This window comes from Hypanus sabinus, chromosome 13, assembly GCF_030144855.1.
Source record: "Hypanus sabinus isolate sHypSab1 chromosome 13, sHypSab1.hap1, whole genome shotgun sequence".
NCBI lineage: Eukaryota > Metazoa > Chordata > Chondrichthyes > Myliobatiformes > Dasyatidae > Hypanus > Hypanus sabinus.
Window position 1 is genome coordinate 92,707,945 of NC_082718.1, and position 16,867 is coordinate 92,724,811.

At 43.8% G+C, this 16,867-nt stretch overlaps 2 protein-coding genes across 2 annotated transcripts; both read left to right on the top strand.

Annotated features, from left to right (window-relative positions):
- The first annotated feature begins 1,962 nt into the window (after positions 1-1,962).
- Positions 1,963-2,946, top strand: LOC132403403 (hydroxycarboxylic acid receptor 2-like). Its single transcript, XM_059986812.1, has one exon. It carries the CDS (start codon positions 1,963-1,965, stop codon positions 2,944-2,946), a length of 984 nt encoding a protein of 327 aa, XP_059842795.1.
- Positions 2,947-12,040: 9,094 nt separating this feature from the next.
- LOC132403404 (hydroxycarboxylic acid receptor 1-like) lies at positions 12,041-13,048 on the top strand. The gene has a single exon (XM_059986813.1). It carries the CDS (start codon positions 12,041-12,043, stop codon positions 13,046-13,048), a length of 1,008 nt encoding a protein of 335 aa, XP_059842796.1.
- Positions 13,049-16,867: the final 3,819 nt, after the last annotated feature.

The window sequence follows — 16,867 nt, forward strand, 5'->3', positions numbered from 1 at the left end:
GGAATACTGTTGTCTCTCTCTGTACTGTGTGAATAAAGTGTACGGAAAAGCAATTCTGTATAATCAATGAGATGGATTGGAATAATATTCTGCTCAGCTCACTGGGGGCACCTGTTGGACCAAATTACCAGTTTATGAGAGGAACTGGAGTAGGGTGGGCTTCCAAAGGGGCAACTTTAGTTTAGGTAGAGAAGGTGCATTCCAACTGAATTGGGAATGCACTCTGAATAATAAAGAAAGTTTCAGAGCTTTGATAGAGCTATAAAATGGTTTATGTACCTAATATCGAGTAGCTATTTCATTCTGGTAATAATGCTGGATATATTTCATTGAGTTAAATCTTTACAGCACTGCTAATAATTTTGACAGAACTTACCGATGTTCCGAGTTTTGCTGTATGAAGCTATTTTCATCTTTGAATAGGTTTTCTTGTTCGGAGACGGTGACTGTGTTTACTGTGGCGTTTTGAGCAATGGACAATTCAGCCCAGCAACGTGTCTCCATCGAGGTAGTCGATTCTACTCACAGCCCACCAGTAATTATTGTAACAATCGCCCCAGGACTAGTCAGAATTACAACTGCTTTGTAGATATGTTATTGTCATGTAAAATCAGAAACATAGAAACGTACAGCACAGAAACAGGCCCTTTGGCCTATGTATTGCGTACTAAACCATTTAATCTGCCTGCTAGCATTGACCTGCACCGATACCATAGCCTTGCACAGCTCTAGCATCTATGTACCTATGGTAACTTCTATTATACGTTTACATTGAACTTTCATGCCCCACTTGTGCTGGCAGCTGGTTCCACCCTCTCGCGACACTCCGAGTGAAGAAATCCCCAGCCCTTTCCCCTTAATCTTTGCACTGCCCTATCTTAACCCAGGACATCAAGTTGCCGTCCCACCCAATTTCATTGAAAAGCATTCTTGCATTTACTCTATCTATATCCCTAGTGTTCAAAAATAATGGAATTCGAATACAATGCTGTGTTCTCTCCGAATCTAGTATCTGGTTAATGCGCTGTCAAATCCCATTCGGTGTGATCACTTCCCCAAACAAGAGGACGTCTCTATCACATTTCCTGAAAATAAAAAAAGTGTTTGTTAAACAGAGCACCTTCACTGATATCAGGTGATGTTCAGAGAGGCATCTCTACGTCCAAAGACAATCAAAAACTGCTGAAATTGAAAATAAAAGGAGACCTACATACATACATACATAAGCTCTTCTGTCAATAGTTGACATGCTGGGAGTTTCATTCGTTTTCTGGTTTAATTCCTATTCAAATGCATTTTGATATGAATTGTCGTCAGGAGATTTTGTAAGAATAACTTCAATTACAGAGTGATATAATTTTTGGGGTTGATTTCTATTACAGAACAGCACCCCCCCCCCCTTATAAAGAACATATCATATTACAGTTCAATGTTGGCGACATTTTAATCGACTTTGAGATCAGTCTAATCCTCCCTTCCTGCATAGTCCTCCATTTTTCTGTCATCCATGTCCCTGAAATGCCCCTGATGTATCCGCCGCCTCCGCCAAACCTGGCAGCGTGTTCCTCGCACCGAACCTCGCTGCGTAAAAAACTCTGCCGCTGATATCCCCTTATACTTCCCTCCAATCAGCTTAAAATTATGCCCCATGATTAATTAATTTTTAATGTAAACTTGTTCAAGCACTCAACAACAAAACGAAGTACTACAGAATTTCAAGCCTGGCAATACAAACTAAATGTATTTTATCGCCACTTCATTTGAATGAATTATGCTCCTAGTTTTTCCGGAACATTGTCAATGATTTGATCGCACAACTTATTGGTGTTCTTGACTATTTCATCCCGCCCATATACCCCACCCACAGGAGAACAAACTCATACGACGAAGACCAGCTTCTTCAACTTCGAAAGAGTTCGCTCCGCTCTGAAACATCTTGACTGTGTGGCCGCTTTTTGTACAATGGCGAACTCGACCCCGGGATGTGCTCCTGGTGAAGATGTTAACTCGTCCTACAACCCGCCCGTAATTATCATCACATTCATCCTCGGGATTGTTGGAAATACGGTTGCTTTGTGGATCTTTTGTGCTCTTGTGAAGTCCAGGAAACCAAGTATAGTGTCTTCACTGAACCTAATGAATGCGGACACCCTGTTATTGTGCTGTCTACCCTTCCGAGCTGATTATTTTCTCCGAGGGAAGGACTGGATTTTTGGTGATGGACTGTGTCGACTGAACATTTTTATGATTTGCCTGAACCGGATTGGCAGCGTCTTTTTCCTCATGGTTATTGCGATCGATCGTTACTTTAAGGTGGTCCATCCACTCCACAAAGTAAACAAGATCACTCCAAGGTGTGCGGTGATGATAGCCGGCGGTCTGTGGACTGTAGCGGTGGCTATTTGTTTGCACTTGCTGTTCGACAAACATGACTTCAAACACCACAACGTGACAAACTGTGAGCCTTTCGGCATGAGCACGGCTCTACGTGCCCCAGCAGTTTGGACTGGGATTATTTTTACATTCTTTCAGTTTCTTTTGCCAGTTTCAGTAATCCTCTTCTCTACGTCCTCCATCATCTGGAGGTTACGGCAGATGGAACCTGGAATGCGAGCTAAATATAAGCGAACTGTGAAACTTGTGACAGCCGTGGCTGCAGTTTTTGTCATTTGCTTCTTGCCCACCAGTGTTGCTGTGGTCGTGGTCTTGGGAACTAAACTAAGAAGTCCTTTCGACTGCAAGACGCATCACACAGCAGTGAATGTCTTTTACAATACGCTGTTTATAACGTATCTGAACAGTGTGATCGATCCTATTATTTACTATTTTTCAACTTCGCAGTTTAAAGCTGGTTTGGAGAAGGCTCTGCATCGTCTTAAATTAAACTGTTGCAGATCAGCCACTGAACCCGGAACATCCAGGGAGGAGCAGACTGTGGGTCAGTAAACGAGCTCTGTAACAGCTTTCTGATCGCTCAGGGTCCGCGTGAACTAGATGCTCTTTATTGTTATGTGATCTAAACAAAGCTGAACAATGCGACCGAACGCAGGAATTCATCACATCAGAAAATATTGGTGCGTCACAAGCTGAACTTAACGGACAAGTCCTGATTCTAAAAAAAAATCTCTTCCAGTGAATTAGAGTCAGGAAGTGCTGCGGTGGTTCAAAACTGGAGAATTTGGTATCAGTAAATAAAATTGAAATCTGCAATGAAGAAGGACTATCAGTATTGAAGAACGATGGTCAGCCTTTAGAACAGAAATATGGAGGAATTTCTTTGACCGGAGGGTGGTGAATCTGTGGAATTCTTTGCCACAGATGGCTATTGAGCCAGGTCATTGGGTATATTTAAAGCCGAGATTGATCGGTTCTTGGTTAGTAGGGTTATGGGGCGAGGGAGGAGAATTGTGTTGAGAGCAATAATAAAGCAACCGTGGTGGAATGATGGAATAGACTCAAAGGGCCGAGTGGCAGAATTCTGATCCTATGCTTCACTAGTGTCAATGAAGTTCCCTGATTATTGTTGAAAGACTCTCTTATTTAATAAAGTTAATATAATTTTGCTTACCCGCTGGGACCCATCAAGGAATGTCAACCAATAACAACTTACTTGCTCTAATTCCTTGGAAATGTGTTTTGTGGGCCATTGTTTGCAGTAAAGAACTACAATACAAGAGGGCAGCGTTGATAGGCATGAATACCGAACATTCCTTGTGAACAATGTCTTTACCACCAAGGACCTGTAGGAATCTGTGATAGCGGGCTCTTTTTGTCCCCCAGGATCGAATTAAAACACCTCTACAGCCCTCTGTCCCATTATTTCACACTAATTTAAGCATGTAGATGCACACATGTGCACAGTTGCATACATGCAGACATTTGCTTTCTGGTGTCTAGAATGTGGAAGGACTTAATGTGACTCATGATTTGTGTGCAAGTACTGTTACGCCTGCAGCCCCCTCCTTTGTGAGAATCGCAAGATCACTATTGATTTGGGTCAGGAGAACCATGAGAGAGAGACGTGTGAATGTCTCGTTCCCCCGGCGATATAAAGCTACGGGACACGGCCATTGTCTCTTGGAGACGGACTTGTGTATTACAATACTGTGCTACGTGGAAGCCCTCAGGCAAAGTGGGCTGGTTGAGGGAGGGATTGCATCATCCCAAACTGATTGACATCTGCGACCCTGTGAGTCAGGATAAAAGAAGTTCTGTGGGAAAAGCCCCTCAGACGCACCAGAAGAAACGCTAGCGATCCCGTAATAGCGGAAGCCGGTGGGGGAGGCCACGTGCGTTCGGTTCCACTTGCCCGGAACCGGTGGCTTTTACCACGGAAAAACGGCTTTTAGCTAACAACGGGGAAACCAACTCCCCACGACTCAAAGGATTGGCATCATAAAAGACCTGGGCAAGTTTAACCCGTCTCTCTCTCAAACCCAAAACGCTGCAGCTTGAACGAACTAACAGTGACTTTTATATTTCCATCGGACAATACATTGACCCCTAGACAACGATAGAGCTATTTCTTATTGATTATTCTTATACCCGCGCTTTTAGATTTAATATTGACGACGTATATTATCTGTATGTTTGCATTGATCTTATTTTGTGCTCCTTTATCAATAAATACTGTTAAAAATAGTACCATCAGACTTCAACGGACCTCTCTAACTTTGCTGGTAAGTTACCCAGTTACGGGGTACATAACAGTACTTGGTCACGTATATGTTTGTGCCTTAAGGGTATGCAATCATATGTATGCCAGGTATTTATTAGGATGAGTAGGGAAACAGTGCAGCAGTGAATGACTTGAATACAGACTGAACTGCCTCACCACGTTACAAACACCGTGATAGAGAGTGGCCCGAGGAACTATTGCTGCCTCCCCTCCTACAACCATGATAAACCATGTCCAGGCTGCATGAAGGAGAGCAGAAATCACTTTTAACCTTCATTCAGCAGATCCTTGTGGTAACAGAAAATCTACTCTGGGAATATTGCTGTCTCTGTACTCTGTGAGTGAAGTGCATGGAACAGCAATTCTGTGTAATCAATGAGATGGATTTCAGTATTATTCTGCTCACCTCATTGAGGGCACCTGCTGGAGACATTTACCAGTTTGTGACGGGAACTGGAGTTGGGTGAGTTTCCAAATGGGGAATTTTCGTTCAGGCAGAGAAGTTACATTTCAACAGAATTTGGAGTGAACTCTGAATCCCAAAGAAAGCTTTACAATTTTAATAGGACCATATAAATGGTTTATGTTGTTAATATCAAATATTACACAATATTAAATGCACAACCAGTCTGCAATATTACCAGCTCTGCGGATGAGGAACATTATCCACCCTTATCCATTCCCATAGATTTTTTTCCATTCCGAGGTAATTATCGGCTCAGTGTGAGGAACAATAATCCTGGATAAAGTGGACGTGGAGAGCATGTTTGCATTAGTAGGAGAGGATCCAAGGATCCAGGATACAAGGGCACAGTTTCAAAATAGTTCTCTTTTGAACTGAGATGCTGAATTTCCTCAGTCAGAGTGTGGGGAATCTGTGGAATTCATAGGGCGGCGGAGGCCAAATCATTGAGGGTATTTAAGACAAAGATTTATAGCTTCTTGCTTGTTTGTTAAGTGAGTTTGTTATCATAAGAAGCTGGGGGCATGGAATTGAAAACCCAGCCATGATTAAATAGACTCGATGGTCCGAATAGCCTTATCCTGATTCAATACCTCATGATGGGTTTATGGTCCTCCACTGATGGGCAGATGCTTCCTGACCGGGTGTTGGGTGGGTGTAGGTGAGGTGCTCTGCTCCACCTACTAATTACTGATGTATGGGCCGGAGCTTCTCGGCTCCATCCCAAAAGCTCCTTCTGTACTTTGAGCAGCCGTGAGCCAGGGATTCCCAAAGTCGGAAGCAGAATTCGAATTTGTTGAATGAGGCAGTCGTGTCCCCAGTGACGGCACCAAGACCGGAGGAAGGCTCAAGACTTACAATAAAGTAGAAATGCAGGTGACAATGAAGGGTTGTCTGGAGGTTTGGGACTCAAAGGCAGGAGTTCATATTGTATACCTGAGCACGAGTACTGGCATTCTTGGCAGGATAACGCACAGGCAACACGAGGGAATCTAACAGTCCAAGTGATGAAGCTTGGCGTCTTTGTTCTTCACCAGGTTAGTGTCCCCAGTGGTTTAATAATTTGACTGCAGGTCTGCTCTGATCCTGTGGCAGACCGTTTGGTCTCTATCTTCATAAGTCTTAATCCAAGTTGAAATCAGCAGAACTCCCGGGAATTCTGGTCAGCAGGTACGGTACCTGCAGTATCCTTCCACTCACAGCTGCTGTTTTGGGCTTTTACCTATATCCCAGTATACACACAGTGCCCACTTTTTTAGGTGCACCTGCCCACCTGCTCGTTAAGGCAAATATCTGATCACCCAATCAAAGTTTAAATAGCGAAGTAAAATGTATTATCACAGTACATACATTTCATCACATTCTTTTTCCTGTGGCATACTCAGCAAATTTATAGATCAATGAACAACAGACGGTTCAAATGGAAATCTAAATAAATAGCAATAAATAACTAGAACATGAAATAATAAGATAAAGGGTCCTTAAAGTGATATCATTGGTTGTGGGAACATCGGAAATGGAATGAGGGTAGTTACCTCTTTTGTTCAAGAGCCTGATGGTTGAGGGGTAGCAACTGTGGACTTTAAAAAGCGGCCCACTTTCAGGAGCGGGCAGCGTCGGTGCGGGCAGCGGAGTGCGTGGGAACAGAGTGCTGGGCTTTGGCTCAGCGGGCTTCGGCGCAAGAGGAGTTCGGCAAGAAGAAATCAGTGAGCCTGAGTACGTGCTTTTCATTTATTCTGACTAATCCTGGATCAGGTAATGGGGGAGACAGTTAGAGCAGTGGTGTGCTCCGTATGCAGTATGTGGGAGGTCAGGATCAACACAGTTGTCCCTGATGACCACACCTGCAATAGGTGCATCCAGCTGCAGCTTCTATCAGACCGAGTTAGGGAATTGGAGCAGGAGCTGGATGAACTACGGATCATTCGGGAGGCAGAGGCAGAGATAGATAAGAGTTATCGGGAGGTAGTCACACTGAAAAGACAGGAGGTAGGCAAATGGGTCTCAGTCAAGAGAGGCGGGGGAGCAGACAGAGAGAGAAGAGCACCCCTGTGGCCGTTCCCATCAAAAATAAGTATACCGTTTTGGGCACTGTTGGTGGAGATGACCTACCAGGAACAAGCTATAGTGGTCCTTTCTCTGGCATTGAGGTTGGACCCTCGACTAGGAAGGGGAAGAGGGAAGAGAAGAGAGCGGTATTGATAGGGGATTCTATAGTTAGGGGGGCGGATAGGAGATTTTGTGGGGAAGATCGGGAGTCTCGGATGGTATGTTGCTTCCCTGGTGCCGGGGTCGTAGACATCTCAGATCGGGTGCAGGTTATTCCCGAGAGGGAGGGCAAGAATCCAGATTATAAAGATTAATACGTGGCTGAGAGGATGGTGCAGGAGAGCGGGCTTCAGGTTTGTAGATAATTGGGGTTTGTTCCAGGGAAGGTGGGATCTGTTTCGAAGGGACGGTTTACACCTGAACTGGAGCGGTACTAACATTCTTGCAGGGAAGTTTGCTAGTGCTTCTTGGGGGGGGGGGGTTTAAACTAAATTTGCAAGGGGGCGGGGATCCAGAATGTGAGAGAGGATAGTGAGAGAGGATAACGAGAGGAAGAACAAAGGATAGGCGTGGACTACACGGTTCCGGAAAATTCAGTGAGTAGTAGAGAAAGGTGAGGCGGAACAAGTGATAAGGAGGACACATGTACAGAGGGATGGTTTGACGGAACATGAAGTTAAATGTGTTGAAAGAATAAGTAAATTTAGGAAGGCCAACAACATTCTAGGGGCGTATAGCCCGATGGGAGTTCGGGGAGCTGGGTTAAGCACAACAGGCAGCGATTCAAGCAGAGAGAGGAGAAATGGGCTAAAAGTTCTATATCTGTATGCACGGTGTCCGAAATAAGGCGGATGAGCTTGAAGCCCAGGTGAGAATGGGTAACTGTGATGTTGTTGGGATAACGGAGTCATGGCTGCAGGGAAATGAGACCTAGGAAATGAATGTACAAGGGTATACGTGCTATCGTGGGGCCAGAAATGTGGGCAGAGGGGTTGGGGTGGCCCTGTTGGTAAGGAATGAGATTCTGCCCTTTGCAAGGGGGGACATAGTGTCAGGAGAAGTAGAGTCTGTGTGGATAGAACTGAGGAACAGTAAGGACAAAAGGACCCAAATGGGTGTTGTCTACAGGCCACGAAACAGTAGCATGGATATTGAGTGCAAGTTGTACAGGGAGTTAACATTGGCATGTGGCAAAGGTAATGTCGCAGTAGTTATGGGGGAGTTCAACATGCAGTGAGCTGGGAGAATCAGGCTGGTGCTGGACCCCAGGATAGGGAGTTTGTAGATTGCCTACCGGATGCATTTTTGGAACAGCTTGTACGAGAGCCAATCAGGGACAAGGCTATTCTGGATTTAGTGTTATGTAATGAACAGGATTTGATAAGCGATCTTGCAGTAAAGGAGCCATTAGGAGGTAGTGATCACAATATGATAAGTTTTTATCTGCAATTTGAGAAGGATAAGGGCAGCTCGGAGGTGTCAGTGTTGCAGTTGAACAAGGGAAACTATGGAGCCATGAGGGAGGAGTTGGCCAAAGTTGACTGCACGGATTGCCTAGCAGAAAAGACAGTGGAACAGCAATGGCAGGTATTCTTGGGAATAATGCACAAGGTGCAAGTCAGTTCATCCCCCAGAGGTGGAAGAATTCAAAGGGGGGAAAGGGGCTACAGTGGTTGACAAAGGAAGTCAGAGATTGCATAGCATTAAAAAAAAAGTAAGTGTGACAGAGCTAAGGAGAGTGGGAGGACAGATGATTGGGAAGTTTTTAAGGAACAACAGAACTTAATTAAAAAGGCAATGTGGGGAGAAAAAATGAGGTACGAATCCAAGCTAGCCGGGAATATAAAGGAAGATAGCAAAGCTTTTTTAGGTATGTAAAGAGAAAGAAAATAGTTCAGAACAATGTTGGGCCCTTGAAGAATGAATTGGGTGAAATTGTTATGGGAAACAGAGAAATGGCAGAAGAATTTAATGAGTATTTTAGATCTGTTTTCAGTAAGGAAGACACAAGCAATCTCCCAGATGTATGGATGGGCCAAGGACATAGGGTAACAGAGGAAATGAAACAGATTGACATTAGGAAGGAAACGGTGATGAGTAGACGGATGGGACTGAAGGCTGACAAATCCCCAGATCCAGATGGTTTGCATCCTAGGGTACTAAAGGAAATTGCGGATGCATTGGTAATCATTTTCCAATGTTCCTTAGATTCAGGATCAGTTCCTGAGGATTGGAGAATGGCTAATGTTATCCCATTTTTTAAGAAAGGAGGAAGGGAGAAAACAGAGAACTATCGACCTGTCAGCCTGACATCGGTGGTGGGGAAGATGCTAGAGTCCATTATTAAGGATGAAATAGTGGCATATTTAGATAGCAGTGATAGGATTGGGCCGAGCCAGCATGGATTTACCAAGGGTAAATCATGCTTGACTAATCTGTTGGAGTTTTTCGAGGATGTAACCAGGAAGTCAGACGGGGGAGATCCAGTGGATGTAGTGTTCCTCGATTTTCAGAAGGCATTTGATAAGGTCCCACACAGGAGATTGGTGGGTAAAATCAAAGCTCAGGGCATCGGGGGGGGGGGGGGGAGACATTGACATGGATTGAAAACTGGTTGGCAGATAGAAAGCAAAGGGTAGCAGTGAATGGGTGTTTCTCGGAATGGCAGGTGGTGACTAGTGAGGTGCCACAGGTCTCGGTATTGGGACCACAGCTGCTTACAATTTACGTCAACGATTTAGATGAAGGCATTGAGAACAACGTCAGCAAATTTGCTGATGATACTAAGCTGGGTGGCAGTGTGACATGTGATGAGGATGTTAGGAGAATTCAGGGTGACTTGGATAGGCTGGGTGAGTGAGCAGATACTTGGCAGATGACGTTTAATGTGAATAAGTGTGAGGTTATCCACTTTGGGAGTAAGAACAGGAAGGCAGATTATTATCTGAACGGTGTAGAGTTAGGTAAGGGAGAAATACAAAGAGATCTAGGAGTCCTTGTTCATCAGTCACTAAAGGTGAATGAGCAAGTGCAGCAGGCAGTGAAGAAGGCTAATGGAATGTTGGCCTTTATTACAAAGAGAATTGAGTACAAGAGCAAGGAAATCCTTTTGCATTTGTACAGAGCCCTGGTGAGACCACACCTGGAGTATTGTGTACAGTTTTGGTCTCCAGCGTTAAGGAAGGACATCCTGGCTGTAGAGGAAGTGCAGCGTAGATTCACGAGGTTAATTCCTGGGATGTCCGGACTGTCTTACGCAGAGAGGTTAGAGAGACTGGGCTTGTACACGCTGGAATTAAGGAGATTGAGAGGGGATCTGATTGAAACATATAAGATTATTAAGGGATTGGACAAAATAGAGGCAGGAAATATGCTCCAGTTGCTGGGGGAGTCCAGTACCAGAGGGCATGGTTTGAGAATAAGGGGTAGGTCATTTAGGACAGAGTTAAGGAAAAACTTCTTCTCCCAGAGAGTTGTGGGGGTCTGGAATGCACTGCCTCAGAAGGCAGTGGAGGCCAATTCGCTGGATGCTTTCAAGAAGGAGCTAGATAGGTATCTTATGGATAGGGGAATCAAGGGATATGGGGGCAAGGCAGGAACCGGGTATTGACAGTAGATGATCAGCCATGATCTCAAAATGGCGGTGCAGGCTGGAAGGGCCGAATGGTCTACCTCTGCACCTATTGTCTATTGTCTATAACTGTCCTTGACAGTCGTGGTTCATGTGGAAGAAATGTAATGCATGTAAGTATGCAGACATGGTCAAGGGATTCAGGTATTGATTAAACTAAACATCAGATTAGGGAAGAAATGTGACAATCACATATATTTCATTGTCTGCTCCGTAAGATGAAAGTTAAAGCCTTTAGATTTCCTGGAACATGATAACGTCATCGGGCAACTCTGATTAATTCACTCCGCCCAAACACTGCACCCAGAGGGGAACAAACTCATTCGAAGAAGATCAGCTTATAAGGTTGTTCACCTTCGAATTAGTTTGGTCTGACAAGGGCAGTGTTAGTGTGCTTGTGTAAATTACTGTCTCCTGAACGGCAGCTCCTGGACACCTTCTCGTATTTCCAGTGGGAACACGACCCACCACTGAGTATCTGGCTTTAATCTTCCGTAGGAATCTCTGACATACCGGTATTTCCCCAGAAGACTCTATTTACCCTCCAGAGAAAGTTTCATAACTTACAGTTTGTTTTTACCGCCTCCCTGCAAGCTCGCGGATCAGAGGTTCCTGTGATACCTCTGAAGCCCTCTGCTGCTTTGACAGTTTCCTCTTTCCTGGTCCCACAACGTCCCTCTGCATCTCCATTGCACACCAGCATTAATATTCATCCACTCAGAAATTTTGAAACCATTCTGTTCAGCAGCCATGTCACTCAAGCTGTATCACTTCCCCAATCCAGAGGAAGTAGAGAGACTTCTAATTTACAATTCCTTCTCTGATATCAGATGATGTTCAGAGAATAAAAAACAGCTGAAATCGAAAAAATGCATGATCTACATACTGAAGCAGAAGCTCCGTTTTATTTCCATAATTGACACGCTGGGACTTCCCTGAGTTTTCTGTTTTGAATTCTTATCCAAATGGATTTTTATGTCAATTGCCGTCAGTTTCGAAATATATATCAATATTTGCTGCTTAATTTGAATGCTGATGCTTCTAGTTCTCTAGGAACTTGATGAGCTGATCGCACTTTTTATTGGTGCTCTGACTATTTCACGCCGCCCATGTACTGCACCGAGACTGGAGGAAACTCATTCGATGCGGATCAGCTCTTCAGGTTGTTCATCTCTGATTGAGTTTGCTCTCCCCAGACACAACTTGACTTTTTCCCGCAATGGCGAACTCGACCCCGGGATGTGCTCCTGGTGAAGATGTTAACTCGTCCTACAACCCGCCCGTAATTATCGTCACATTCATCCTCGGGATTGTTGGAAATACGGTTGCTTTGTGGATCTTTTGTGCTCATGTGAAGTCCCGGAAACCGAGTATTGTGTATTCACTGAATCTGATGATTGCGGACACTCTGTTAATGTGCTGTCTACCCTTCCGAGCTGATTATTTTCTCCGAGGGAAGGACTGGATTTTTGGTGATGGACTGTGTCGAGTGAACGTTTTCATGATTTCCCTGAACCGGATTGGCAGCGTCTTTTTCCTCATGGTTATTGCGATCGATCGTTACTTTAAGGTGGTCCATCCACTCCACAAAGTAAACAAGATCACTACAAGGTGTGCGGTGATGATAGCCGGCGGTCTGTGGATTGTAGCGGTGGCTATTTGTTTGCACTTGCTGTTCGCCAAACATGACTTCAAACAGCACAACGTGACAAACTGTGAGCCTTTCAGTATTAACAAGGGCCTGAGTTCCCCAGCAATTTGGACAGACTTTATTTTTATATTCTTTAAGTTTCTTTTGCCAGTTTCAGTTATCCTCTTCTCTACGTCCTCCATTATCTGGAGGTTACGGCAGATGGAAGCTGGAATGCGGGGTAAATATAAGCGAACTGTGAAACTTGTGATAGCCGTGGCTGCCGTTTTTGTCATTTGCTTCTTGCCCACCAGTGTTGCTGTGGTCGCGGTTTTGGTCACTAAGCTAAGAAGACCCTTCGACTGCAAGTCGTATCACACAGCAGTGAATATCTTTTACAATACGCTGTTTATAACGTATCTGAACAGTGTGGCCGATCCCATTGTTTACTATTTTTCTACTTCGCAGTTTCAACATGCTTTAGAGAAGGCTCTACTTTGTCTTAATTTAGGCTCTTCCAGATCAGCCACTGAACCCGGAACATCCAGGGAGGAGCAGACTGTGGATCAGCTAACGAGCTCTGTAATAACAATCTGATCTTTCCCGCTCTGCGTGAACTAGATGCAGAACAAAGCAAAACTGATAATTGCGTCCGAAAGCTGAAACTGATGAAATCTTAAAATTTTGTGGAGGGTTAAGTCGATCTTTACGAACAAGTTCCGTAATGCACTTCCCTTTCGGTAGAGAATAAACTGTACCTTATGTTCAGAAGTAACTTTATTTCAGAGCTTGTTCTTTACGAAACTTTCCCTTTTAAAGTATGTGTTCCAATTCTTTTATATGTCATGGAGCCCTACCAGTAAGAGGTCCGTGGACCCCAGGTTGGGAACGACAGGTTTAAAGGAAAGGGTTCTATATGTTTTGTGCATATTTAAGATTTCCTCTTTCCAGATAGGCAATTGCTTCCTCAGATAACCTCAACCGATGTGTCTCGTTTGCAGCTAGCTTCTACCTGTTATAGTGGGACATCCTCAAGTTGACTGTCCAGTGGAGTCTACGCTAATACTATGCAACCAAGTGCAACCCTACGTGCAGACATTCAGTCAGTAAGAAAATGATGTAAAGGGTTGATGGACTGGTGCCAAGTTGCATATAACCGCATCAAGACAGTACTGGAACTAGGTTACTGCTTTTGAAAAAAGATGAAAACCTCTTCTAGTGAACTGGATACAGGAAATGAAGCGCCGACTCAAAGCTGGGGAATTTATTTTCCTTAAATAAAATTGAAACCTGACATAAAGAAGGATTATCAGTAATAAAGAAGGCTGGTCAGTATTACAGAAGGGTGATCGGTATTCAGAAGATACAGAGGATCTTCTTTAACCTGAGGGTGGTCAGGCTGTGGCATTCACTGCCAGAGAAGGCTGTGGAGGCCAAGTCATTAGGTATATTTAACCCAGAGGTTAATAGATTCTTGATTGCGAGAAGATAATAAAGCTACCATGATGGAATGATGGAACAGAGTCGATGGGCTGAATGGACTAATTCTGCTGCTATGTGTTATTGGTGGTAATGAAGTTACCAGATTATTATAAAAGTCTCTCTAGTTTACTAATGTTAAAAGCATTTTGCTTACCTCTTAAGACCTACTAAGGAATGTCAAACAACAGCATCCTGTTTGATCTTGAAAGTCCTGCCGAAGGGTCTCGGCCCGAAACATCGACTGCACTTTTTTCCATAGTTGCTGCCTGGCGTGCTGAGCTCCCCCAGCATTTTGTGCGAGTTGCTTGGATTTCCAGCAGACTTTCTCTTGTTTGAATTCCTTCGAAATGACTTTTGAGGATCATTGTTTTCAGCAAAGAACTCCAACACAAGGTGACAGTGTGGAGAGGAATGAACGAATCAAGGAAAACCAAGGGATACTGATTAGTAAGTTGTTCTATTCCCCCGGATCTAATCAAAATATTTCTGGTGTTCTTCATCCCATTATTTCACACTTACCCACATGAACCTAAACACATCTGCACACACATGCACAACTGCACACACGCAGACAGTTGGATTGTGGTGATGAGCATGTGGAAGAATTCAGTGCGATGCATGGTTCGTGTGCGTGTGCGTGGTCACGTATATGCTTGTGCCGCAAGTGCGTGCATGCATATGTATGCCAGGTATTTATTATTATCAGTAGGGCAGCAGTGCAGCAGTGAATGATTTTAATACAGACTGAATTGTCTCACCACATTACAAACACCGTGATGGAGAGTGGCCCGAGGAACTATTGCTGCCTCCCCTCCTACAACCATGATAAACCATGTCCAGGCTGCATGAAAGAGATCAGAAATCACTTTTAACTTTCATTAAGACCATAAGACTATAAGATATAGAAGCAGAAGTAGGTCACTCGGGCCATCGATTCTGCTCCGCCATTCAATCATGGACTGATCTAATTCTTCCAGTCATTCCCACTCCCCTGCTTTCTCCCCATACCCTTTGATGCCCTGGCTAATCAAGAACCTATCTATCTCTGCCTTAAATCCACCCAATGACTTGGCCTCCACAGCCGCTCGTAGTAACAAATTCCACAGATTTACCAACTTCTAATTAAAGTAATTCCTCCGCATCTCAGTTCTATAAGGAAGTCCTTCCAATCCTGAAGTCGTGCCCTCTTGTCCTAGACTCCCCTACCATGGGAAATAACTTTGCCATATCTAATCTCTTCAGGCCTTTGAACATTCGGAATATTTCTATGAGATCACCCCTCATTCTCCTGAACTCCAGGGAATACAGCCCAAGAACTGCCAGACAATCCTCATACAGTTACCCTTTCATTCCTGGAATCATTCTCGTGAATCTTCTCTGAACCCTCTCCAATGTCAGTATATTCTTTCTAAAATAAGGAGCCCAAAACAGCACACAATACTCCAAGCGTGGTCTCTCAAGTGCCTTATAGAGTGTCAATATTACATCCTTGCTCTTATATTCTATGCCTCTAGAAATGAGTGCCAAGTTTGCATACGCCTTCTTCACAACCGACTTACCTTGGAGGTTAACCTTTAGAGTATCTTGAACAAGGATTTTCAAATCTCTTTGCGTCTCTGCATTTTGAATTCTCTCGCCATCTATCTAATAGCCTGCCCGTTTATTCCTTCCACCAAAGTGCATGACCATACACTTTCCAACATTGTAATTCAGTTGCCCATAACCTATCTAATTGTCTCTGCAGGCTCTTTGTTTCCTCAACACTACCCGCTCTTCCGCCTCTTTGTATCATCGGCAAATTTCGCCACAAATTCTTTAGTACCGTAATCTAAATCATTTAACATACATCGTAAAAAGCAGTGGTCCCAACACTGACCCCTGTGGAATTGGTAAGAGAGCTCTGACTTCCTTGTATGTCCTCTCTTTTGCTTTTCCTTTGGCTCTGACTTCACTTGTCAGCTACAGTAGTGTCCTTCTTCCCTTAGAAAATTTCATTGAGCAGATCCTTGCAGTAACAGAAAATCTACTCTGGGAATACTGCTGTCTCTCGGTACTCTGTGAGTAAAGTGCATGGAACAGCAATTCTGTATTATCACTGTGATGGATTTGAATACTATTCCGCTCACTTCATTGACAGCACCTGCTGGAACAATTGACCAGCTTGTGACGCGAGCTGGAGTAGGGTGAGGCTGCAATTGGGGAAGTTTTATTCAGATAGAGAATTTGCATTTCAGCAGAATTAGGAGTGAAATCTGAATAGCAAACAAAGTTTTACATTTTTGATAGGACCATACAACTGGTTTATGTACTTAGTATCAAATTGAAGTATCATACAGTGTTGTATATTACAACCTATAAAATTCTGATAATAATGCCGGATATATTTCACTGTGTTAAATCTTGTGATTTCTGGGAGGAATGTTAATAAACATGGAATGTAACATCAATGCTCTGAATTTTGCTGTACGCAGAACTTCATTTGTGATCAATTTCCTTAATTGTCTCTGAAATATTGTGACCGTGTTTACTGCGACGTGTAAATTATAGGAAAGTGCAGCAGAGAAACAGGCCGTTTGGCCTATCTAGTCTGTGCTGAACTATTTAAACTGCCTACTCCCATTGACCTGCACAGGACCATAGCCCTCCATGTACCTACCATCCAAACTTATCTTAAACATTAAAATCGAGCTTGCATGCAACATTTGTGATGGCAACTGGAGCTATTGTTCCTGTTATGGTTGAAGAGCTGATAGTTCCTATTATGGTTAAACTAGCTGCGTACTTGAAAGCGAGGCTCGCCGCAGTACGATGTGCGTGATAAGGTGCATGTTCATTGTTGTTTATGGTGCTGGGTTTTTGATACACATTTTTTACATTCTCTCAGTAAGACACAAAGTCACAGTGAGAATCGAGCGATTTGGCCCATTATGTTTC